This window comes from Trypanosoma cruzi, genomic scaffold (assembly GCF_000209065.1).
Source record: "Trypanosoma cruzi strain CL Brener 1047053516699 genomic scaffold, whole genome shotgun sequence".
Classification (NCBI taxonomy): Eukaryota; Euglenozoa; class Kinetoplastea; order Trypanosomatida; family Trypanosomatidae; genus Trypanosoma; species Trypanosoma cruzi.
The window spans coordinates 149,447-172,619 of NW_001849572.1; the positions used below are offsets into that span (position 1 = coordinate 149,447).

The following is a 23,173-nucleotide window of genomic DNA, read 5'->3' on the forward strand; positions in this document are numbered from 1 at the left end:
CTGCCTCTCCGCACAGTTCCGGTCGGCCGGTTTCCACAATGTCCGGTCGATGCCTGTGGCGTGCCGTGCGGTAGCGGGTCAGTCAGGCATTGCTGTGGCACGGAAACCCGCATGCTGGACGGCGAAGCTAAACTGGTGGGGACCCCATCGGGCTGTCGTCACCGGGCAACGTGCGACTTCTCGGCGGCCTGACCTCTCTGCCGTCGTGAAATCGGCGGCAGCGTGACGTTCATCAACGCATGTGTGCGTGCCATTTTAGGCGCACGGTGCACTGTTTCTCGATGGTATGCTCCTCCTGTGCAGAGGCGGGGTTTCTGTGTGGGTTTGATGTTCTTCATGCGGAGGTTCGAGCTTTGCAGCGCGTGGCTATTCAATCTCCATTTTTAGTGTCACGACTTTCTTTCTGTCGGGTGTTTGTGCCGGGTGTGGGTGGTCAATCCCCCGGCACTGCCCGCCTGCCTGTCGCATCAAGGGCATTTATGAGGTGCCTCCTTCTTCGGTGCCGACCGTGGCTCTGTGCTGGAGCGCTCGTGTGCTCGTATGCGGGATGGTGGTCCCGTTTTCGCTTGAGCCCCGAATTCACCGCACGTGCATTCGAACGGGGTGGATGCCGTCAGACCGTCATATTCCTGTCAGCGCCTCCTATTTGTCGGGGGAACTCTTGCTTGTGGAAGTGCTGAGGATAAAACACGATTCCGGCTTGCCTTTCGTACGACGCCGTGCGGAAACTGCATGGGGTGGCTTCGGCCTGGGCCGTGCAGTCTGTGGCGGAGGTGCGATCGGTGTGCCGTCTCTCGCTCTCGTCCTCGCTCAAGTGCTGGGCGGTTGTTCCGGTGGGATTTCTGGCGGTTCCGACTCACCGGGAAAGTTAACTTTCCACAGCGCCTGGGAGCGCGTAATGCCCTGGGCGTTAGCCATGTGCGTCACGACAATAGTGCGGCAGCTGCAGTGCTTGCCGCACACCGGGCAGTCTGCCGGGCGTCGGATCGTGGCGGGGTGGAGTCCAGCGGGAGGAGGAGGCGTTTCCGTGCGAAATTCTTTGCGTGTCTGCTGTGCGGCATCCGCGCCGCACCAACGGCACGTGCGTGGGGTGGCGGGTTGCAGTGGTCGTAGCAGCCATCCGTATTGTGTGCGAAACTCCGGAGCAAAAGCAGGCTGATGCGGCCTCTTCCCCACGAGTGAGGGTGGCGTCCGTGCGCGTCGGTTACCAGTCGCCTGACACAGTGGAGCGGCGAGTTTCGGCCCTGAGCTGTCGGGCACGAATAATACGTTCGGCCAGTGCGACGATGCCGGTGCTCCATGTGCCTGTGAGCTGTGCGAGGTCGGACGCCTCCTTGGCTTATGCATCACATGCTTCGTTCTTGGGTATGTCGCAGTGGCCAAAGGCAAACTGCATTCGTGTGTGCGCTACTCAGTGCTGCGGGCGGGAAAAAAGGGGTACGTCCACAATGTGAGTCGCCAGGTGATCCAGAACCGTCGACGTGTGCTCGCGTGCTTCCACGATTCAACGAGAAGTCGCATAGACGCACGCTGCCGTGGAAAAAGTCTCGGCGAATATCGTACTCTTCATGCTAACACCGCACTCCTCTGTATCGGCTGTGGTGCATCAATTTCGCACGGCCGGAAGGGAATTGGGAAAAAAAGCAATTCCTCGTGGAGGCATCTCCGTACCAGCGCGGCCAATCCGCGACGATATCCCTTGCCTGTGGAATGAGGCGCGCTCGAGGATAAGCGTGGAACGTGACTGGGATGGCTTGGTCCGTCATTTCCACCGCTAAAGAGACATCGATCACCCTCTACAATCGCCACACCAGAACAGGCTGGAATCATGGCAATGCGTCGCGCCCCAATACATAATCCCGCTCAAAGACGTTCCTGGAAACTGGATCCCTGCTACTACTCCGTCGCCGCTTTGCTTCTGAGAGCCGTAATGCCTCCTGCATGTAAATCCACGGTAAGGCAGAGCTGCAATTCATTAATTCCACTAGGCGGTTCGCTGGATCCTTCCTCCATTGCACAAAATGAGCGTTGAGTTCCTCGCACGCAACTCCATGAAATTACAGTCCGATACAGCACAACATCAGGAGTAACAAGAGCGACAACTCAATCCCCTTCCACACAGTCATCGTGGAACGGGAAAAACTCCTGAATGCACCCGCTCAAAATAGAAACAAGTCGATAGAAACAACGATCAACAAAACTGTCCGTGCTGTTAACGACGGCTGGCTGTGGTGTGCAGCACAGCCATGGCCCTTCAAGCACCGCATATTTACTAATTCCAATTAGCGTACGTCACATGGCGGCGTAATCGATCATACGGCTCGCACTGGATGCACGGTCGAGCAGGCTCTGTGCGTCTGAGCGGGTGTCGCCGGCCATAGGCTGCAACGGCGGCGCGGGTGGTCGGTACGACGACGCAACAGTGGCGCCTATGGCGTACGACGATGACTTCATTTCGTGGGGCTTCTGCGTCTCCTCGTCGCTCTCCTCGTCATCGCGCAGCAGTGCCTCCAGCCCACCACGCCGCGGCTCTCGCAGCTCCTGCCAGTGGCGGTCCTCCGCGTACCACACAACGACGCTGTACACAGTGACCGCAAGCAGCACAGCGGTCAGCAGCAGCACAATAGCCGCGTACGCCCTCGCACCGCCGTCGCTCGGCGCAAGGTGGTTTGCCGCGCTGACCACGCACAGCGCCGCAAGCAGCAAAAAGCTCGCCGCGCGCATCACCGTCAGGAAGGACGAGCGCATCATGTTCGTGAAGGCAACCACGCCCGCACCCGCAAGCAGCACAGCCGCCATGCAGAAGTACTGGACGTGGCAGCCTTCCGCAGGCGGGTGCACAGCAGCAATCAGGCACACCACGCACAGCACCGACGGCTGGAACACGCACCAGTACACGTAGCTGCCCCTCATGTTCGTCAGCATGCCGCCGTACATCCGCTGCTGCGCCGCGGGGCACCAATACCCGACGGGGTAGAGCAGGCGCTCGTGCAGCGGCTTCCTCGAAAACTGCCAGTACTTCGTGAAACTCGCGCCCACGTGGCGGGCAATGAAGTAGCACACGCCAGCAGGGAACGCCACACCGTACAGCACGCCAACGACACCGATCACGCGGTGCTGCACGCGGGCGCCGGGCATCGCCAGTGCGAGCACGGAGCCAAAGAATATGCCGAGATGCATCGCGTGCGCCACGACGTACGTCAGGCTCGGGAAGCGCATCGCAGCCCACGCACTCGCCGCGTCCACGCCGCGCCACCGCTGGAAGGCGACCGTCACACCGCAGTGCACGCACCCGAACACAGCGGCGAGCAGCGCGTTGCCCACCACCATCCACAGCGGGTCAAGAGCAGCGAACACCGACAGGAAGTACGGCAGCGCAACGGTGCTCGCACGCTCCTGCGCCGAGGCACATGACATCCTCGCAAACACGCCGAGCGCCTGCATCTCCAGGATGGAGCCCAGCCCGCCGGTCACCACCACGGCAACAGCCGTCGCACCCGCAACAACGCCGGTGATCGCCGAGAGGGCGCTGGCAGCGGGCAGCGTGTCGAACCTGATCGTGAAGGACCCAAGCAGCACACCCTTGCAGCCGCCGGACACCGCCACAGCGTCGCAGCGAATGACTATCGTCTCGTCGGCAACAATGAAGTAACCGCGGTGCACGGGCACAGCCAGCTCCAGGACGGTGGACGGATTCGTCGCGTTGCGCACCCACGTCGCGTTGCTCAGCATCGCTCCCCACGGACCGCCGAAGCCGCTCAGCTGCGCCGTCGACACCGGCACGAAGCTCAGGTGCTTGCCGAGCTGCGGATCGCTTGCCCAACGAAACGGCGGCGGCAGCGCCACCATCAGCAGTGTCGGGACGGCGCTCCCACTGCCGCGAACGTCGTTCTGCGTCAGGCTCCCACCAGCCGCCGTCGTCGTCACGGCAAGCGTCGGGCACGCCACATCGCTCCACCACAGCGTGCTGCTCACCGACGCCGTCGGGGTACGCGTGGGCGACAGCGCCACCGTTTCCGTCACCTGCAGGGTCTCCGTCGGCCCGTGCCGCGTCGGCCAGTACTGCGTCGCGCTCAGGCTCGGCGTCCACGTTGGTGTCAGGCTGCGCTTCTCCGTCAGCGTCGCCGTGTGGCTCAGCGGCGGCATGGCGGGCGTGCGGTTGCACCCGTCCACGTGCGGCAGGTACACCGGCAGGCAGTCGCGCCCGTACCCGCCCTCAGCACAGCGGCAGCGACACGACCCCGACATCGCCCTCGTCGCAGCAGCAAAGCAGCGCACGTCGGCGTCGCACACGCCACACGCCACGGGGCGGAATTCCCCGATGATGCCGGCGGACCTGTAGTCCATCGGCCGCAGCGCCTGTCCGTTGAGCGTCAGGCACCCCACGACGAACCTTCGCCCGGCGCCCACAAGCGCAACGGTGCCGTCCATCAAGAGAGGCCCACTGCCAGCGTTCCCGTGGAGCGTCAGCGTGCTCTGCACAAGGTCCACACTGCGCGGGTACGACGGCACCGAAAGGAGCCTGCCGCTGATGCTGTTGCCGCGCACCGACAGCCACGACCCAGACACAAACGACGCCGACCCCCGCAGCACCAGCAGCGCGCCATCGGTCAGCGCACCGGCGTTGTCGTTCACTACGACGGCGGACGCGTTGGCCTCCACCCCGCTGTCGAACACCAGCCCATGCGCGGCGTACACCTGGCTCCCCAACACGCGCAGCACAGCGCCCCCCGACGCAACCACGCGCGCACTCGCGTACAACGCAACGTCGCCACCGAACACAGCCGCGTCCAGCGCGACACCGCCACCGAAAAGCTCCAGCACGGCGCCGTCCACCACCACCGTCCGCCCACCAGTCATCACGGTCACGAGGAACACGCCGGACACAACCAGCACAGACCGCACGAGCCGCAGGCCCGACAGCACCAGCACCGGTGCGTACGGCGAGGACCGCGAGCCGAGAAGATACGAAAGCGGCGTCGAACTCGCGGCAACCAGCAGGGAGTCGGTCACCGTCAGCACAGACCCCGCGGGAAACGTGCCGCTCAGCACAAGCGCGCCGTTCAGCGCCTCCACATCGCACACCGACAGCTCCACCGGCCCGCTATCGTCACTCCCCGCCGCACCCGCACCGCGCAACGCTCCACCGCCCATCACGTACAGCACGGCGCCGTTACGCAGCGACACGTTCTGCACAACAATCCGCACGCCGTCCAGCGCCATCCACGGCACGTAGAGCACAGGACTCACGCCGTCCAGCACAACGTGGCGCAGCGTCACCTCGCTCGCACCGACAGGCACAACGAACACCGACTGCACCGTCACGCTCTCACGGACGAACACACTCGACGCGGTGCCCACAGCGGGCGGCAGCGCAGGAGCTCCCACAGGCACGCACGCCTCGCCGTACCCGCCACTGCCGCACGTACACACGCACACACCGTTCCTCATGCTCGCAGAGGCCGTCCCGGGCGCGTAGCAGTGCGTGTCCCTGTCGCAGGCGTCGCACCCAGCAACGTCGATGCTCCCAGCGTCGCCAAATCCAGCCGCAGCGTACTCCTCCGCCGTCGACAGAACACGCCCACCAGCGTAGTTGCACGCAACCCTCAAATGCGCCCCAGCCGCAAGAGACAGGCTCACCGACAACATCCGCGGCAGCAGCGCTCGGTTGCGCACGAAGCTCAGCGTGCTCCCAGCAGCGGTCACGGCGCCAGCAGCGTAGAGCATCTCCCTCGAAACGCCGTCGTGCACGTTGCCCTTCGCCAGCAGCATCGACCCGCCATACAGGCTCACCGTCGAATAAATCGCCACCGCGTAGTCCTCCGTCGAAAAAAAGTCGCTCCGCACAAGCGCCACAGCGGAGCCCGACACGCTCACAGCCCCACGCACAGACAACGCGTGCTTGCACAACAGGAACTCGCTGTCAACAAACGCCACCACGGAGCCGCCGCTGGCCGCAACGCCGCCCTCCACCGACACGCACAGCCCCAGTGCCGTCTGCACCAACAGCCCGTCCACGTACAGCGCACCGCGCGAATGCAGCGCCACGCCGCCAACCAACAACACGGCAACAGCGTCGCGGAACACAGCCGCCACTTGCGTGCGCGCAATGGTCAGCACGCTCCCCGTCATATTCACGTTGTGCAACACGAGGCACGCGGACGCGTCGCCAAGGTCGTAGGCACCGCGGTACGCAACACGCGCCTCTGCAATCAGCACCGAGTCCACCACAGTGACGCGCGAGCCCGGCGGAAATCGGTTCGCCACCACCACGCCGCCGCCAGAACACGACTCAAGCCCGCGGATCAACACATCGGCGCGCTCGCCAGCAGACGGGTCGGAACGCCACCCAACAACGTACAGGCTCGCTCCATCCAAAAACGTGCAGTTCGCCAGCGTCACGTTGCGCACGCTCCCCGACATCGACTCCACGTTCACCACGACGTCCGCCGCAAAGGTCACACCAACGTAGCACACCACCGATGTCCCGAGGGTGAAGTTCACCACTCCATCCACACGCACGTCCCGCACGCACAAGTCGGCGCCGTCGGTGCTCGGCGGCTCGGGAACAGCGACGGGCAGGCACGCATCGCCATGGCCGCCCTCAGCGCACGTGCAGGCGCAGCCATCACTCGAGGCCGTCGTTGTGTACGCAGTGAAGCACGATGCTGCGAGGGTGCATGGATCGCTGCAGGTCAGGAATGCGGCATTGTACACGGACGGGATAACGTACGTCGCCCCCTCCCCGCCGCTCCCAGTGTTGCACGCAGCCACAATCGCTCCGTTTGTGATATCGCGGGACCCCTTGGATATCCGCAGAGCTGTTGGCATGCCCCTGCGGGACATGAATCGGTTGCCAGACAATGACACCGTGGAGTCGCGGAGATGCACAGTGGGGTTCAGAAAGACGAAGGCTTCCGATGGTGATACGCGGCAGAGGTTGCCGCTCAGCTGCAGCCAGGAGTTGTAGTAGATGTAGGAAGGGTAGCTTGGGTAAAACACAACCGAGCTTCTCTGCATGTCGTTGCCCTGAAACACAAGCACTGACCGAGACTCCACACGTAATGCCAAAATTACCAATAAGAAGTACCTCACCGGCCTCGAAACAACGTTGCCTCGGATCACCACAGCAGAGTTGTTCAGTACCTTCAGCGATGAAGATTGGCTAGACCCTTCAAGATTTATCAGCGTACTGTCACCGCCGTCCATATGAAACGTGTTACCCACCACCGCAAACACAGAGTGCCACGACACCCTCAACGCAGATCCGATAACGTAAATGGCGCTTGACGATGCCGTCACGCTCTGAAACACATTGCCACTCAGCACCACCGCGGAGTCATTGCTGATCGCCAGTCCATTCATCACAACACACGACGGCCTCCTAAGGCCCAAACCCGACCGAGGGATCAGCCTCGTGGCAGTAAAGCGGTTCCCGCTGATCGTGATGTTCGTGTGCGGTGGAAACACACCCTCCGGGCTGAGCAGCGCGTCAGTAAATGTGTTGCCGGCGACGACGATGTTCAGCGACCCCACAGCGGCGTACGCGTTGCCCAACAGCAACAGCACGGCGCCGTCCCTCCACGTGCATCCATCGAACGTGACATTCGCCACGTCGCCCGTCATCGCCCCAACCAGCACCGTCAGGCTCATGCCGCCCCCGCTGAACGTCACGTTGCGGTAGCACAGCCACGACAGCCCGCCACCCACAGCCTGCGCCACCTCGGGGTACACCATGTCGCTGATGCACTCACCAACCGGCGGTGGCAGCGGTGTGGGCGGCACCGGTGGCGGCGGCGGCGGTGGCGGGCCAGCAGGCACAGGCGCCGGGACACACACATCGCCGTGCCCTCCAGCAGCGCACTGGCACTTGCAGCCAATGACCGCCGTCGTCAGCGGGGCAAAGCAGTCGCTCTCCTTCGTGCACTGCCCGCACGCGGCAACCGTCGTCACGCCTATGATGCCGTTCAGCTCCAGTTCAGCCGCCGTCGTCACCTCCCGTCCCGCGACCATCAGGCACCCAGCAACGAACCGGTAGCCGGCGTCAGCCCGCTTCAGCAAGGATACCGACAAACCCGTCAAGCCCATCCTGCAGCCCGTCAGCGTCACAGCACTGCTGCTGTCAATGATCACAAATGCGGACTCAGTGTCGTAAAACATCGCACCCACTTCCACGTCGTTGTCGCGCCAATCCAACCAGCTTGACTGCTGAACAGTCCACAAGACATCGTTATAGATGGCGTAGCGCACGGAGCCGCTGTTCCCCACCACACGCACCACGCTGTGATCCGACACGCTGAATCCTTGGTGCTGATACAGCAGACCTTCCCCGAAGAACATTGTATTATTGAGCAGCGCAAAAACAGAGTTGTCATTCACACTGAGACTGTACACGTAGAACAGGTATTTGTATCCCTCAAAGCTGCAGTACCGCGCGTAAAGCGAGCTGCCACCCACCAGCTTCAGCGTCACTGTGGAGTACAAGCCAAACGCATCACGATTCGTTGCATGCGCCTTGACGTTGCTGACCAACAGCGTCGACGCACTCAACACGACGTTTTCCAGCAACAATACGCTCCACATGTTGTTCACAGTGCCCGGCAATTCAACCTCGAAGGTCTGCACCGCATCAAACTCCGTGACGGCGATGTCGCAGTGCTGCGGGAGGGCACGTATAAAAGCAACGACGGAGGACCGCATCACCGTCTGGCTCACGCGGATCAGAACGCCGGATGACTCGGCCGCCTCAACACCCCCAAAAAACTGCAGCGCGGCACCCTCACGGAAAGTGCACCCAGTGAGCGTGATATTAACGGGGAGATGCAGCGGCATGCTGCTGAGGAAGAAAGTCAGCACGGCACCCACGCCGCTGAATGTCACACCCACGTAGCAGTGGTGCGTCTTCCACATCTTCAGCGTGAGGTTCGTCAGCGTCTGGTTCACCACGCAGCTCGTGTCGCCGTCGACGGCTCTCTCCGCTGCGGGCGGCACAACCGTGTCGGGCACCTCGAGGGGAAGACACGACGCGCCATGCCATCCGTCCTTGCAGCTGCACGAGCACGAGCTGCGGTCCACCGACTCCGTCCCGGGCATGTAGCACGCCGCGTCCTCGTTGCATGTGCCGCACCTGAAAAGCACCACTTCCTCCGGAAACACATAGTAGTACGACAACTCCTCATCGCCCTTCAGGTTGCACCCCACCACAAACCGCGCGGGTGACTCAACAATCGTGTTCGATTTAAAGAGCTTGGCGAAGAGTGCGCTTCCTTCCACCTGACGGTTGTGTGCAAGCGCCACGGTGGTGCCGCTGCCCGACAGCTGAAGTTTTTGCCAGGAATACGGAATAGTTAATACTGAGGCTGCACCCACGCTGTTGCCCTCCACACGCCACTGCGCACCGCCCTCGAGTGTCACCGAGCCAGTCAAATACACCAGCGCGGAATCAAAAATTTCCGTCCCACCAACGAAGGTGCAGTCCGCCACCCGCAGCAGCCCCGCGGACCTCACGGTGGTATCCCCAAAGAGAATAACGCCCTTGACCGCGCTCATCGTGTTGTTCTCTATGTCAAAGTAGCCGCCGTTCCTCACATCAACAGCGTAAACGCAAACAGATGATTCCACACCGTCGTCATCGACCTTCGTTGCCCTCAACGTATTTCCCTTCACAATAATCCCGCCACCATCAACAACAACACCACTGGATAAATAGACTGCGTACCTACTCGTCTCGATGTAGTTGTCAAGCAGCAGCAGCGTCATATTCGCACTGAGAGTAAACTTCACAAATAAAATGGCGTGGCCCGACGTCGTCACAATCGTACTGCCCACCACCAGTATCTGGGAGCTCACGCCAAAAACACCCCTGAACTCCAGCTCACCAGAATCCAGCATCGAGGAGACCACGTTCACGTGCACGCGCGCACCACTCCCCCTGATCGACAGTCCCATGAGGACGCACCGCAGCAGCGTGATGTTGAGTGTCTGCTGTGGCGCGTCAAAATACGACAGTTCCAGCACAATCGCGGCGGTGAAGGTCACGTTGACGAAGCACAGACCACGCACACCGGGATCAGGAACGTCCAAAGAGTCGATGCTGCCACCGTGCACGCAGCGGACCTCCGTGTTCTTCGCGTCAGGGAGCGAGAGCGGCCCAAGGCCGTTCGGAACCGCAGCCGGCAGACACGTGTCACCGTAGCCGCCAGAAGCACACACGCACTCACAGCCGCTGATGCTGCTCGTCCTCGCAGCGAAGCACACGGCGTCCACGGTGCACGCACCGCAGTCCAGTGCCGTCACGGGCACTCCAATATTGAGCTCTTCTTGGTAATTCGTCACAGGAGAGCCCCTTGCCTCGTTGCACACGCCGTAGATGATCGGGCGCGAGTCGGATGGTGGTGACCAGTTGCTTGTCATAAGTACAATTGTTGACGAGTACGAGCCATACGTAAAGTTGTTGTGGAGTATCGACCACACACTCTGATCGCGGAACGCCACGCCGTTTTCCTTGGCCACGTACACAACGTGGGCGGTGCGGAACTCGTTTTTGCGGTACACCAGCCAGCTGCCGCCGGTCACGGTCAGCGTGGTTGCCATGAGCAAGGCAAAGCCAAGACGGAAAGTGCTGGACACAATCTGCAGCACGCTGCCGCCATCCACAACAACATCCTTGAACACACACGCGCCTTTGCCGTATTCGGTGCTCGGTGCACTCCACGAGCAGTTCTGTATGGAGAACACGGAGCCGCCGCTGACACGCAGGTCCGATGCAATAGCGTACATTACTTGCATCTGCGAATTGACAGCGCAGTTGTCCATGTAAAAGACGCTGGACAGGTTCACGCCGAGGCCGCGCTCCACGAGGATCGCAGCGCACGAACCCCCGCCACACACCAGCGTAGACCGCGTCATGACAAACCGCGTCGACAGAAGCCGGACGCCGTCCAGGACAAGCGCGGGGCCGTACCGAAATCTGGCATGACCACGGGTCTTCGGCACGTACTGCGACCCGCCAACCGTCGCGCGCAGCGTTGAGTTCGCCAACAGCACACTCGAGTGCAGCGGCATCGCGCCATGCAGCACGATCGTGCCCTCCAGCGACGTCACGTTCGTCATGTTGGCGAGGACGTGCGGCATCGGGCGCGCCGTGCTCTCGCTGAGGCCACCAATCCGCAGCTGCGCGCCGCCCGCAAGCACGCAGTGGCGCAGCGTCACGTTCAGCGCGTTATCGAACGCGTCCATCAAGCGCAGGTCCACCGCCACAGTGATCGGTCCGCTGAACACCACCGAGTCGAAGCACGCCGTCGCACGCCCGCCGCCAACCGTCACGGACTCCGTCAGCGTCACGCCACTCACACAGCCCTGCGAACCACCACCACCGCCGCCGGCCCTCGCAAGCGGCACGTCGAACGGCAGGCACGACTCGCCCACGCCGCCGGCACGGCAGCCGCACACGCAGTCGGTGAACGACGCCGTCAGTGCATCGAAGCACGCCAGCGCTGCCGCACAGCCGTCGCACGGCACCACGCTCACGGAGGGCAGACCGGCCAAGCGGTAGTCGCCGCTGCTCTGCAACACCCGGCCGCCGGCACGGTTGCACTGCACCGACACGACGCCGCTCGTGATCGCCAGCCCGGACACAAGCGTCGCGCCAGTGGCAGCGCAGCGCGCAATCGACACGGCACCGCCGCCCAGCGTCACCCCAGACAGCGACGCCACCGACGACGCCTCGCCCACCGCCCACACGTCGCGCAGCTCCAGCCACCCGCCGACACCGATCGTCCCACCGCCGCAGCGCACCAGCGACGACGCGACAGACCCCTCGACGCCCACGAAGCGCAGCACCGAGTCGGACACCGCGAGGCGCTCTCCAAGCACAATGCCGCCGCCGCTGCTCACAACCGAGACGTTCGTCACGGAGAACACCGAGTGGCTCCGCAGACTCAGGCGCGACGAGGATGACACACGCAACGCGGACGCGGTCGGACCGCCCGACGCCTCCAGTGACACGCCGTCAAGCACCACCGCGCTCGACAGCAGGTCCACGTCACCGCCAACGTACACCGCCGACCCGCCCGCCTGCAACGACCTCAGCACAGTGTTGCTCACACGCAGCTGCGACTGCAACAGCGACGTCGCGTGCAGCACAAGCGGCGACGCCACCGCGTCCGTCAGCCCGCTCAGCTGGGAGTAGCGCATCGGCCCCGCCGTCACAATCGTCGAGTCACGGACCGCCACGTTCGTGTGTGCCGGCAGGTTGTGCACAAACACAAGCGAGCAGTATTCGCCGGACAGCCCGCTCACGCTCACCTCCAGGCTCCGGTCACTCGCCGGCTCGCCGCTGTAGCCCCGCACGTAGATCTGCGCACCGCCGTCGCACACGCAGTTCCTCAATTCGATGCGCAGCGCGCCGGGAAGCAACGCCGCAACGTCGAACACCACAGCCACGCCGTTAGTGATGTACACGCCGTCCATCAGCACCGTGTCCACGGCGCAGCCAACCGTGATGGCTCTGTCCACCGTGCCGCCCCGCAGTCGCAACACCACCGCATGCACTGCGGGCATCCACGCCGCCGCCGCAACCAGCGCCAACACAACAAGCAGCACCACACGCACAGCCGCAATGACCCTGCGCTGCACACGGTGTCGGCCGCGCGGACACGCGCCCACCGCAGACCGCATCCACCGACCCAGACAAGTACCAACAGGGCCGTCGTGGTGTGTCGCACTCGCCCCGTCGACCATAATTCCAGCTTTCAAAATCCCTTCCTACAGATGGCAAATCCAGTGACAAGATTCCGTCAGATCGTTATCCCACTACTGCTACTAAACCTAATACTGCAAGTAATCCCTAACACCTTGAAACGATAGTTGTGCTGGTCAAGCAAAAGTATCTCTAACTACTTCGTCAAAAAAGAATAAAAGGCAGCAACAACAGTAACCAAACACAGTGGCACGCAGAGGCATCCGGTCATACACAATAGCCATTACATTACAGCCGCCGACACAAAGCAGTGCAGACGCAATCAATTCGGTGACACCATTGCCCTCCCACCGCCCACACAGCCCCGTACAGCCACCGTGCCGAGTGGCGGAATCCCGGCAAAAAGCCACATGACCACTGGCACCGCTCCTGTTGCCGAATGGCTGCATCACAGGGCGGTCCCGATGCCGTGCACGACACACAGGAGCCGAGGCAGACCACGTGGCAGCGTTACGACCGCCAGCCATCAAGCGCGTCCGAAAGGTGCTGTTGTTGGTGGTGCGTAAGTGGAGTGGAGAGCTCGCCGGTCGCCAGCAGTCAAAGCATCGCTTCTAGTTCACGCGAGTCGGCATTGCACAGCAGGCAGCGGCAACATGCGCGCACGGCATACACAACAAAGGAAAAATAAAGAAGCACGGCGACACTCAAACACGGGGAAAAGGGTCCACATCGATTGCACATTCCGATTGGCTCACAGACATCCGGATGGTGGTCGCGCCGCTGCTCTGCGGTGCGTGTGGCGTGTGACTGCAGCGGACTGAGGGGATGAAGAGAGTGGTGGGAGACGCAGTGCGGCCCTCATCCATCTCGGTTAACTGTGACACCGGTGACGTCTTCCCGTCAGATCGCCTGCAGCAAAGACCGTCGCCGTCAGCAGCGGTCGGCGCCTTCCCTCTCCCACTGGGGCGCAACTCCACCGACGCAGTCGCCCGCCTCCTCCCCACCAGCACAACGAGGGAGCAACGGCAAAAGATGAGACACGCACGGCAAGCGCGCAGTCGCAGATCCCACTGCTGCCGCCATGGCCAAACAGGGTCGGCTGCAGGGCGCAAAAAGAAGGGCAAACACCCCATCAAACGCTTTGGCACCACGTGGAAGCACCGCAACCGACACACAAGGCGAAGCGCCGTGAAGCAGGCACCAAAACCAAAGCTCCTACAACAAATTCACCGTGAAGCAAAAGAAAATATTATGCGAGCGCAGAAAAAATTCACACAAACTGAAAAACAACAATGACGGTGCAGAGGCAATAAATGGTCGTGGTGCGCAGCAGCCGTGGCATCGCGCCCCCCTCTCATCAAACGGCACCGCACCACAACGCAGCGTGACGACAGCCTGCAATGACGACGATTGAGTAGCACGCACAAAGCGGCATAAACCTTTCATCCCGCACTCGCGCAAATTTACGCTCTCAGTATGTACTGCCAACGACATCGGGAAGGACACGGAAGGGGACTGTCCTCTCCATCCTCCTTCTGCTCACAACAGACCCTCCCCATCCTTCTCCTCGCTACGCCCTGGGTGCCGCGCAACGCCGTCAAGCAAATCCACTTCCATGGAAGCCCCCAATGCGCAGGGCAAGTCTAGCAGCCACCCACGCTCACTCTCCCGCTCACATTTCCCCTCCCACAACTTTTCCACACACAAAAGGACAAAGACATGGAAAAGAAAAGCCTGCAGCACAACGCATGCAGAAGCAACGCCATACACGCCGCACCGCAAAAAAAAAAAAAAAAAGCGGCCGCAACAAGAGCGACGGGTCGAATTCAAATCCACGGCGCTGCGCTTTACTTCTCTCTTCCCCGACGGATTGGCGTCTCACACTCACAGTGAGGCACGGCGCACACCATCCGCTCCCCTCCGTGTGCACTCAGAAGTCCGGCGCACAGTCACCCTCGTGCCATCGCAATGGGGAGCACAAACAATCGTCGTCGCGGAACATCAATGCCTCTAACAGAAAAAAAAATAGGAAAAAGAAATGAGGGCATGTCAACAGCACAGCCAGCAGAGAGACACTCAACGGGACGCGGAGACACTCAGCGACACTGAAGACAGCAAAAACAAAAAAATAAACCGTAGCGATTTACCAAAAACAAAAGAAAAAAGGGTGAGAGTCCAGAAGAACTCCCAAACAACATAAAAAAGTGAACACAATGATTCGGAAAGACGTTTATTTCATGTGCCAAGCTGCACAATACGACCGTGTGTTTGTGTATACATATTGCCCTCAACAATAAAAAGAGGTCAATAAAGGACTTTACTGTCCCACCAGCCCACACAACATCCTCCACATTTCATGCGGCATCCGGCCTGTTCTTCAAATCCTCGTTTCGTGCAGTCCATGGGACGCACAGCCGCAGGGCCGGCACCGCGTGTGGGCAACAAAGAGCAAACAAGAGGGGGAAACACTTCGCTCATTACAGTGTGCAGAAGACAGCCATTAAGTAAGGAAGTCACTGAGGGTGCACAGTGGCCCGTCGGCAATGCGTCCGGCACAGCTCTCCGCCCTTCATCACCGCACGGTGGCAGCGGCACACACACAGCCACACAAAAGAAAAACACGGCGGCAGGGTGTGGCTGTGTGTGTGTGGCGCTGCGGGTGTCTGCCCGCCCTGACCGCAAAAAAGAAAACAAAACAAGAGGGAAAGAAATGTGTGCTCCGCCCCACCGGCCCTCGTCGCACGCCCACACGTCACGGCTCCCTCAGCGCGCCGTTCGTCGCGGCCCCTCCTCATGCGTGCAGCAGGCGAGGCGCACAGGGCCGTCGTCATGAGCGTGTCGGTGGGTGTGCGAGTGGAGCAGTTGGGCGGGAAACACACGGCACCCCTCACAGGAAGAGTGCAGAAGAAACAATTAAAGAGGGAAGAGTAGAAAAGAAAAAACGTCCACAGTGATTGCCCCCAAAAGCAAAAAAGAGGGATTGGGGAGTAACGGAAAAAAAAGAAAAAAAAAAAGCAATAATAAAAAAAAAGGGAGAAAAGCAACTAAGAACTTAATGCACATACAGCAAGAAAGGAAAAATAAAAGTTATTTGAGAAGAGAAATTCGTTGCCAGGTGTGTTTGTGTGTGGTGCAAAAGAGAGCACCAACGGGCCTGCATGGGTGTGCATGCATATATACAATGGGCACATTATGTGTGTGCTTCGTGGGGTGAGGTGAGGGCGAGAGTCCATGCAAGGGGACACACACAGAGAGAGTGAGTGAAGGACGAGTGTGTGTGCGGGTGGTGCACGGCTCTCTCTCACTCACTCTCACGCGGCCACCACCGCAGCAGCAGCCGCACACGCAAGAAGAAGCAAAAAAGGGGAGGTGGTGTGAGAGGCCGCGGTGCTGCTGTCACTGTCGCCAGGTGTCGTGTTTATTTGATTAGTGGCGTTTGCACCAGTTATGGTTTCTTTTTCTTTGCCTGGAGGATTCTCTTGATGTTGTTCCATTTGTTTCTCTCGTTCCTCTTCTGTTTCATCATCCTTTTCTTCCCCAGCTCTTTGTTTGATTCCTGTCGGAGTTTCTGCTGCATGTGTGCGTTGGACTTACTGCTGAATATCAGTTGAGTTTACTTTCGGGGCACCTGAGACATGTGCAGCCTCTTCTCTCTCCTGAGCCCGATGTCTTTCATCATCCTTTTCTTCTCCCCCTTCTCTTTCATTAGAACCATCATTGCCGTTGTGTTCTCCCGAAGAATGATCTCCTGCAGGGTTACTGGGTGTTTTTGCTTCAACTTTTATTTGTTGGTCTTTTCCCTGCGTCAGTTCATGTCCTTCTCCACTTTTTGTATCCTCTTCTTGGACTGGATGTGGGTTATCTTGCGGCTGTGGTCCACTTCCTTCATTTAGTTTGGTTACTGCCGCTTCACCATCACCAACTGTTTCTAGTCCTTCTTCTTCTCGGCGTTGCTTTTCAGGTTGCAGTACAATTTCATTTACTCTTTTCAAGTCTAAATCATCTTCTTGTTGTGTTCCTCCTCCTCCTTTTGATTTCTTTGGCGATGCTGATGGTGGTGGAATTTCTTCTGCCGATGTTTGTGGTACTTCATCTTCATCAGAACCAGCTACTTCTTTTGTCAAAAGGACTTCTTTATCTGTTTCATCGGTTTGTTCATTAACATCTGATGCTCTTAAAACTGAGTTGTGTGATCCTCCATTTACAATTGTTGGTGGCTCCTGAAAACTTTTGCCGTCACTCGCAGAGGCACCACGTGAAGTTACACCTGCATCATCCTCAGCATGAACACCGCCGGCACCGCACCACAGCACGCAGAGGGCACACACCAGCAGCACACGGCCAGTCATCATCATCGCCATCACTCCTGTCACTTGCGTGTAGCCTTCAGCACAAAGTAACTCCCCGTCAACGCAGAGTGAAAGCAAAGGGTGAGAGAAAAGTCACACAACTACGTACTGTAACAAAAGGCAGCACCACAGCAGCAGCAGCGCACAACATATGCCAGAGGGAATCAGTAAGGGCAAGAAAAAGCGCACCACCCTGCATATCAGAATTTATTAAAAAAAAAAAAAACCACACCCAAGGCTCCGCTGCGCATGCATACAAGTGTTTCTGCGACGCGTTCAACGTGACGAATGTGGGAAGCAACGCGGAGCACACAGCAGGCAGCGGCAGCAAACAAAGCAAAAAACGATCATCATAATTACTCTTACTTCATACATCGGGCCACAGTAGACGTACACATTTCCCGTGGCTGAGTGCTGGCACGCACAGTCCGCATGCACCTCTTCAGCCCACAGCGGTGCACGCCAGCGCGGATACGGCGAGCAGCAGCGGGGCACACACCCACGCAGAGCTGCTGAGGCTGCCGTCGATTTCGCGAAGACGTGATGGTGCACGGGTGGTCGTCGTAGTTGGCGCCTCCGTCGTAGTTGGTGCCCTTGTGGTCGTTGTAGTTGTAGTTGTAGTTGTCGTGGTAGTTGGTGGTGTCTGTGCCTTAGCCTCTTTGTTATTTTTTGACTCATCCGTAGCTTGCTCTAGATTTTTTACCAACGACTCATGAGACTTATCAGTTGAACCTGTCGGATGGGTTTTTTTACCGTCTAACCCTGACTGACCTGACACACTTGTACCTCCCTGCTTAGTAGACAAATTCTCTGATGGCTCTCCCCCAATGGCCGCAACTTGTTTATTAAACGCATCGGTCATAACCGGTTCCGGTACTTTACGAGTAGCTAAACCTAAGGCACTGTTCTCCGGACCTGGTGCGTCCGGTGATGGCGGCTCACCGGAGCCACCTGGTTCCGCGTCAACCGCTGTCACGCACACGGACGGGCAGCAGCACAAAGCAAGCACCAGCAGGGCGCACAGCAGACGGCACGTCATCATCATCGTGAGTGTGGTCGTTCAGTGGTGTGGAGCTGATCTGCACAGTGAGGGACATGGAGAGCAACAGGGGAGACGAGAGGTGCGGCAGACACACACAGAGGGCATACCACATGAGGAAAGGGCAGCAGCCAGGCATGCACCGTAAGCCGCACACCACGCACGACACACACTCCAATCCACGGCAACAGGCACACACACACAGCCCTGCCGCAACACCAACACACAGATGGAAGAGGGAGAAGCAAACAGGAGCGGCACACAAGGCTCCACCGCATGCACATACGGCGAGAGCGGTCCGTCGTGTCTGCACCCCTCACGGAGGGTACGCACACACACGAGGAGGTGCAGCGCACACAGCAACACAAAAGCAAAGTAACAATAAAAAAGGAGATCCCCGCACACCACGTGGATTGCTGGTCCACGGGAAGCGCAGCCAACATTCATCACAAAAACAATTCGTTTCTGCTTTTTCGTTGCGTGTTGTGAAAACAATTACTGAGTAGCGCAAGGGCCGTCCGTACCAAAGTGGCAATTACTCCGTCGCATACGGGCCGTCGTGCATGCTGGGCATTCCCAAACAGTCGCAGTCCTTACTCTCAACAACGAAGGCATTCCCACAGTCGATGAAGCGAAGTATCCCGTGGTTCGTCGTGGGATCAGCAGTCCGTGGCATCTGTGATGATGCGGTGGCGGAAGAGCTATGATTGTCATTGGAGCTTGCAGATGTGCTTTGTCCGTTTTTTTCCCGTCGATACGCTTGGCATTTTCGGTGGCGACCTACGCGCGAGGCGCCTGTTAAAAAGACGCTGGCGCCATTGCAGCATCCTCGTGCAAGGACTTCTTCAACTATCGGAACGCCAGGCTGAGCATGTCGGGCGCGTGCTTCCATATTGTGGACGGGCGAGCGCACTCTGCCGCAGATTGGGCAGGAGGACGTCAATCCGCCGCTCGCTGGTCGGCAAGGAGTGGCGGTGTTCACGTCGGGAAGATGTTCCGGCGGAGGCGGAGGCAGGCCGGTCTCCTCGGTGAGGGACGATGGCACCATCGACACAGAGGGTTCCTTGTGATCTGCAGGGCGCGTGCGGGCCTGCCGAAGAGCGGGCAGGAGTCGCATCGCATCCGCGCAGTGCCGCAACTCGGGGCGCGATGTCGGGGTGGACGCCAGGAAGAGAGTCCTCGCCACACCGAAGAGCGCCTGTCATGCGGTGTGCGCGTCTTCCTTTTCCTCCTGGAGATCCCTCCCGTACGGTCGCCTGACTGCGGTGAGGAAGCCCACGTGCCAGGCATTGGCGCAGTCATGCGGGAAGGATCGCGCCATGACGGCGTCAGCGTCCGCTGTCACGTTGCGTGGGATTCCGCAGTGCCATGGGGAAAATGTGGAGCCAACAGTGCGACCTCGATCCGCCAGTGAAGGCGGCATGGCGCAAATTCCCTCGCTGACGTCGTCGTGCACCGCCAGCGGGCCAAGGCGGAGCGCCTCCACCGCCGAGAGGGAGCCTGTGGCGGCAGGAACTCTTGTGGGCGATTGGGATGCCGCTGCCAGGCGGGGAAATGAAGAAATGTCCGTGGCCGTGCTTGGTGAAAAGACACTCCGCTCGGCAGGGCCGTGCAAGGCAACCAGCAGCTGTGCGGTGGAGACCCCGCGGGGAGGTCGGCCGTCCGGGGAGTCAAATGGCAGCGCAGCGGATCCAGACGCATGCTCAGCGAGAGACGGGCCGTCCGTTCAGCGGCCTGCGTCATGCGGTCGCAGAGAGGCGCAGGCCGCTTCAAGGGCCGATCGTCTGACGCCGTCCAGTGTGTCATGGGCACGCCGCGGCTGGAAGACGCACACCTCGTTGCAGCTCACAGCGTCTCAGGCGGCAATTCGCTGCTCAGCATGAGAGGCGCGAATGTGGTCCGGGGAGACCCCCATTTGACTGCAAACACGTCGCGGTTCCTTGGGGACGGCATCGCCCGGCAGCGGAATTCTCGTCGCCGCCTTCCCATGCATCGACGGAGGCATGGCACTGTCTGCATTTCGGTCTGGCTAAAGAACTATTGTTTTATTCTCATTGTGATAGTGAGGCGCGCGCGTCTCAGAGCGCAGGACGCGTTGCAGACGCACAGCGTCGTTTGGAACAAACGATTAGCGTCCGTCACCGCGAAGGCGACAACAAATGCCCCGGATGACAGCGGGAGCACATCGATTCCTCCTGGTCTTGCAAATCGAGCTTATTTGTCAGGGCGCTTGTATTCAATCTTTTGCAGCTCTTGGGGCTATTGTGAGAGAAGGTGGGAGGTTGAGGGTATTTGGACTGAATTCATTTGAGTGGCTGCGTTCCGCTGACTTGTGGCCAGTCGTGGCACTCTTTTGGGGTTTGGCGGCTCGTCTCTCTTTTGTTTACTTCCCACCGCAGCACGTGGATAACACTGTTCCGACGAAAATTTGTTTGACCGCGTGTGAGCTGCTGCCGTGCGTGGGGCATGGACTATGTGATTGTGTGAGGAGGTGCATTGGGGTGACGAATACTTCTGTTCGGCGTGTCGCGGTGTGTTGGAATGATGTTCGGATGACATGTGGAGGGTGTTGTTTGTGATTTGTGTGTCTTCTCTGGTGGAGCCGACATGTGTGCGGGGATTGTGGCGTTGCTGGCTGGCAGTTCCACTTCACTTTTCGGCATTCCTGGATGTGCTGAGGAATGACGGCTGGCGACCAGCGTGTTGGTGCTGCTGGTGGGAATAAGTGCATCGGGAATAGGCCACTTTCTCTTTTCCGTGCTGGAGCCGATGAACTGGCACGAGGGCACCGGCTGCAGGCTGCCTGCCAGCACGTGTGAGCAGCGGATCCATGCACACACAGACGCTCATCGCAAGAGCGTGTGCGATCACAGTGGCCTTTTGTGGCGTGCTTTTATGGGCGTCAGCCCATCGAAGAATGTGTGAAGCAAACGGCTGACTGCACACGAGGAAAATAAGTGCGTGCACTGTGCCGTGTTTTAGCGTCGATGGCAGAGCAGCAGGAAGCCCGTGCTGGCAACTGAGATCTTTGCGTCGCGAGGGATGTCGGTGTTGATTTTGGATCGTCGAGGGTGAAGTGATTTTGCTGCTGCCCGTGTGTGTGGCCACTCCGGCACAGGGCGAACACAACAGGGAGGATGCAGGCGCTGCGTGTGTGTGTGTGTGCAGGTGCCATGCAACAGCGTCACAACAAACATGCTGCGACTCGGTGACCCTCACATCGTTGTGGTCCTCACGAACAGCCGAGGCACGGTCCACACCGATGCACTTAGTGGACGGAGTGAGGCATTTTTTGAGGCGCTGCAGGGAACAGGTTGCGTTGACGCAGCCACGACGTGCATGGAGTGTCACGATGTCACAGTCAGCAGTGGCTGGTGGAATATTTACTTTTCGTAGGCAACAGAGAGAGAGAGAGAGGGCTGCTCCTGCTGCTGGCGTCGTTGCTGCCTTTTGTGGCCTCTCATGCCGATTATTGTCTGTCCGCTGATCATGGGTGGCATGCCTCCACTAGTGACGTCGTCTGCAGGCATTTCACAGCACCAGTGAAACACACATCACGTCGCATGCCTTGGCTGTGGATATGGTGTCGTGCATGCAGCCGGCATTATTTTGCCCGACTCCTTTCCACTGCTTTGCGACGAATAGATGCGTCTCCGCCCGAGTCATTCACTGCAGCTCCGTGTGTTGTACTGCCAGCACAAGACTCTCGTGTTGTCTGGCGCCTGGCTGACAGTCAAGCACCACTGCGTTGGGACATGCAAGGATGTGGACTGCCGCTCACGGTGTTGGCCACCGCTGTTTGGATGCGGCGGCCACACGAGCGGATGTATTGTGGCACAATGAAATGCGTGAAATACGCGGGATCACAGCGGCTGCAATAATATCAGCGGTGTGGCACCACGGAGTATGTGAGAGGGTGATGCATGATGAACCACAGTGGGCGGCATGCGAGGGAAGTGCACCGCGACGGAGCGCCATCTCGCCCCCAGCCTGCAGGGGAATGTACACCCACAAAATATATGGACGAGACACCACCAAACACACATGCCCTTCCATGCACCAATAAATAGGAGCGAAGGTGCGTTCTGGTGTGTGGGAGTCCACTCACATATTTTCATTTCCACCGCAACAAAGTGTGAGGAATCATGTGCCACAGCAACGAAAAGAAGGTGACATCTACTGCAACAATTTACCAGCAAAAGGCAGGAACATCACAAACCGAATTATTGGCTGCACCAACACAAGAAACATTCACAAGAGGAAAAAACAAATTGTGCACTCTGCAGGAATCCTCAACACACGACCAGGCATGAAGGTTTACCCTCCGGAAAAACAATAACAAAAAATGCGGAGATCTGCCAACATCCAAACAGAAACACAAATAAATGATTGGTTGCATTATTCCATTCCTTGCGCTTATATTTGCGTGTGCGGCTGTTGCTGTGGTGGTGGCCGTGCTTGCATGAAGTGGTGTGCGCTGAATGTGAACGGAGGCCAAAAGCCAACTGAATTGTTCGTGTGATGAATGTTGGCTGCACTTCCCGTGGACCAACAATCCACGTGGTGTGCGGGGATCTCTCCTTTTTTATTGTTACTTTGCTTTTGTGTTGCTGTGTGCGCTGCACCTCCTCTTGTGTGTGTGCGTACCCTCCGTGAAGGGTGCAGACACGACGGACCGCTCTCGCCGTATGTGCGTGCGGTGGAGCCTTGTGTGCCGCTCCTGTTTGCCTCTCCCTCTTCCTTCTTTGCGTTGGTGTTGCGGCAGGGCTGTGTGTTTTTGTGTCGTGCGTGGTGTGCGGCGTACGGTGCATGCCTGGCTGCTGCCCTCTCCTCATGTGGTATGCCCTCTGTGTGTGTCTGCCGCACCTCTCGTCTCCCCTGTTGCTCTCCATGTCCCTCACTGCAGATCAGCTCCACACCACCGAACGACCACACTCACGATGATGACGTGCCGTCTGCTGTGCGCCCTGTTGGTGCTTGCTTTGTGCTGCTGCCCGTCCGTTTGCGTGACAGCGAATGAAGTTAATGGTGCCCCAAGAACTGACCACGCTGTGCCAAAGGTACCAGAGGTACCGGAACCAGGCA

General features: G+C 59.3%; 4 protein-coding genes and 1 pseudogene across 4 annotated transcripts, besides 9 other annotated features; 1 reads left to right on the plus strand and 4 right to left on the minus strand.

Annotated features, from left to right (window-relative positions):
- Nucleotides 1-15,011: part of a sequence feature (areas not merged during assembly with more than two copies in the genome that could not be assigned to a particular haplotype) that runs on past the window's edge.
- Nucleotides 2,293-12,741, minus strand: Tc00.1047053508159.40 (dispersed gene family protein 1 (DGF-1), putative; the record flags this gene model as incomplete). The annotated part of the gene is made up of 1 exon (XM_807516.1): nucleotides 2,293-12,741. One exon carries the CDS (start codon nucleotides 12,739-12,741, stop codon nucleotides 2,293-2,295), a length of 10,449 nt encoding a protein of 3,482 aa, XP_812609.1.
- Nucleotides 7,759-7,809: a microsatellite.
- Nucleotides 15,012-16,979: a sequence feature (heterozygous, non-Esmeraldo-like haplotype).
- Nucleotides 15,695-15,731: a microsatellite.
- On the minus strand, nucleotides 16,012-17,061 carry Tc00.1047053508159.50 (annotated as a pseudogene).
- Nucleotides 16,980-17,826: a sequence feature (areas merged during assembly that could not be assigned to a particular haplotype. This can correspond to areas where the two haplotypes were merged or to regions with more than two copies in the genome that were merged during assembly.).
- Nucleotides 17,254-17,275: a sequence feature (AT_rich).
- On the minus strand, nucleotides 17,492-18,094 carry Tc00.1047053508159.60 (mucin TcMUCII, putative; the record flags this gene model as incomplete). Its single annotated transcript, XM_807517.1, has 1 exon — nucleotides 17,492-18,094. One exon carries the CDS (start codon nucleotides 18,092-18,094, stop codon nucleotides 17,492-17,494), a length of 603 nt encoding a protein of 200 aa, XP_812610.1.
- Nucleotides 17,604-17,685: a microsatellite.
- Nucleotides 17,827-17,974: a sequence feature (heterozygous, non-Esmeraldo-like haplotype).
- Nucleotides 17,975-23,173: a sequence feature (areas not merged during assembly with more than two copies in the genome that could not be assigned to a particular haplotype).
- On the minus strand, nucleotides 19,067-19,390 carry Tc00.1047053508159.70 (uncharacterized protein; the record flags this gene model as incomplete). Its single annotated transcript, XM_807518.1, has 1 exon — nucleotides 19,067-19,390. One exon carries the CDS (start codon nucleotides 19,388-19,390, stop codon nucleotides 19,067-19,069), a length of 324 nt encoding a protein of 107 aa, XP_812611.1.
- Tc00.1047053508159.80 (mucin TcMUCII, putative) lies at nucleotides 23,029-23,173 on the plus strand (the record flags this gene model as incomplete). Its single annotated transcript, XM_807519.1, has 1 exon — nucleotides 23,029-23,173. A coding segment is annotated over one exon (145 nt), but the record flags the coding sequence as incomplete, so codon positions are not given.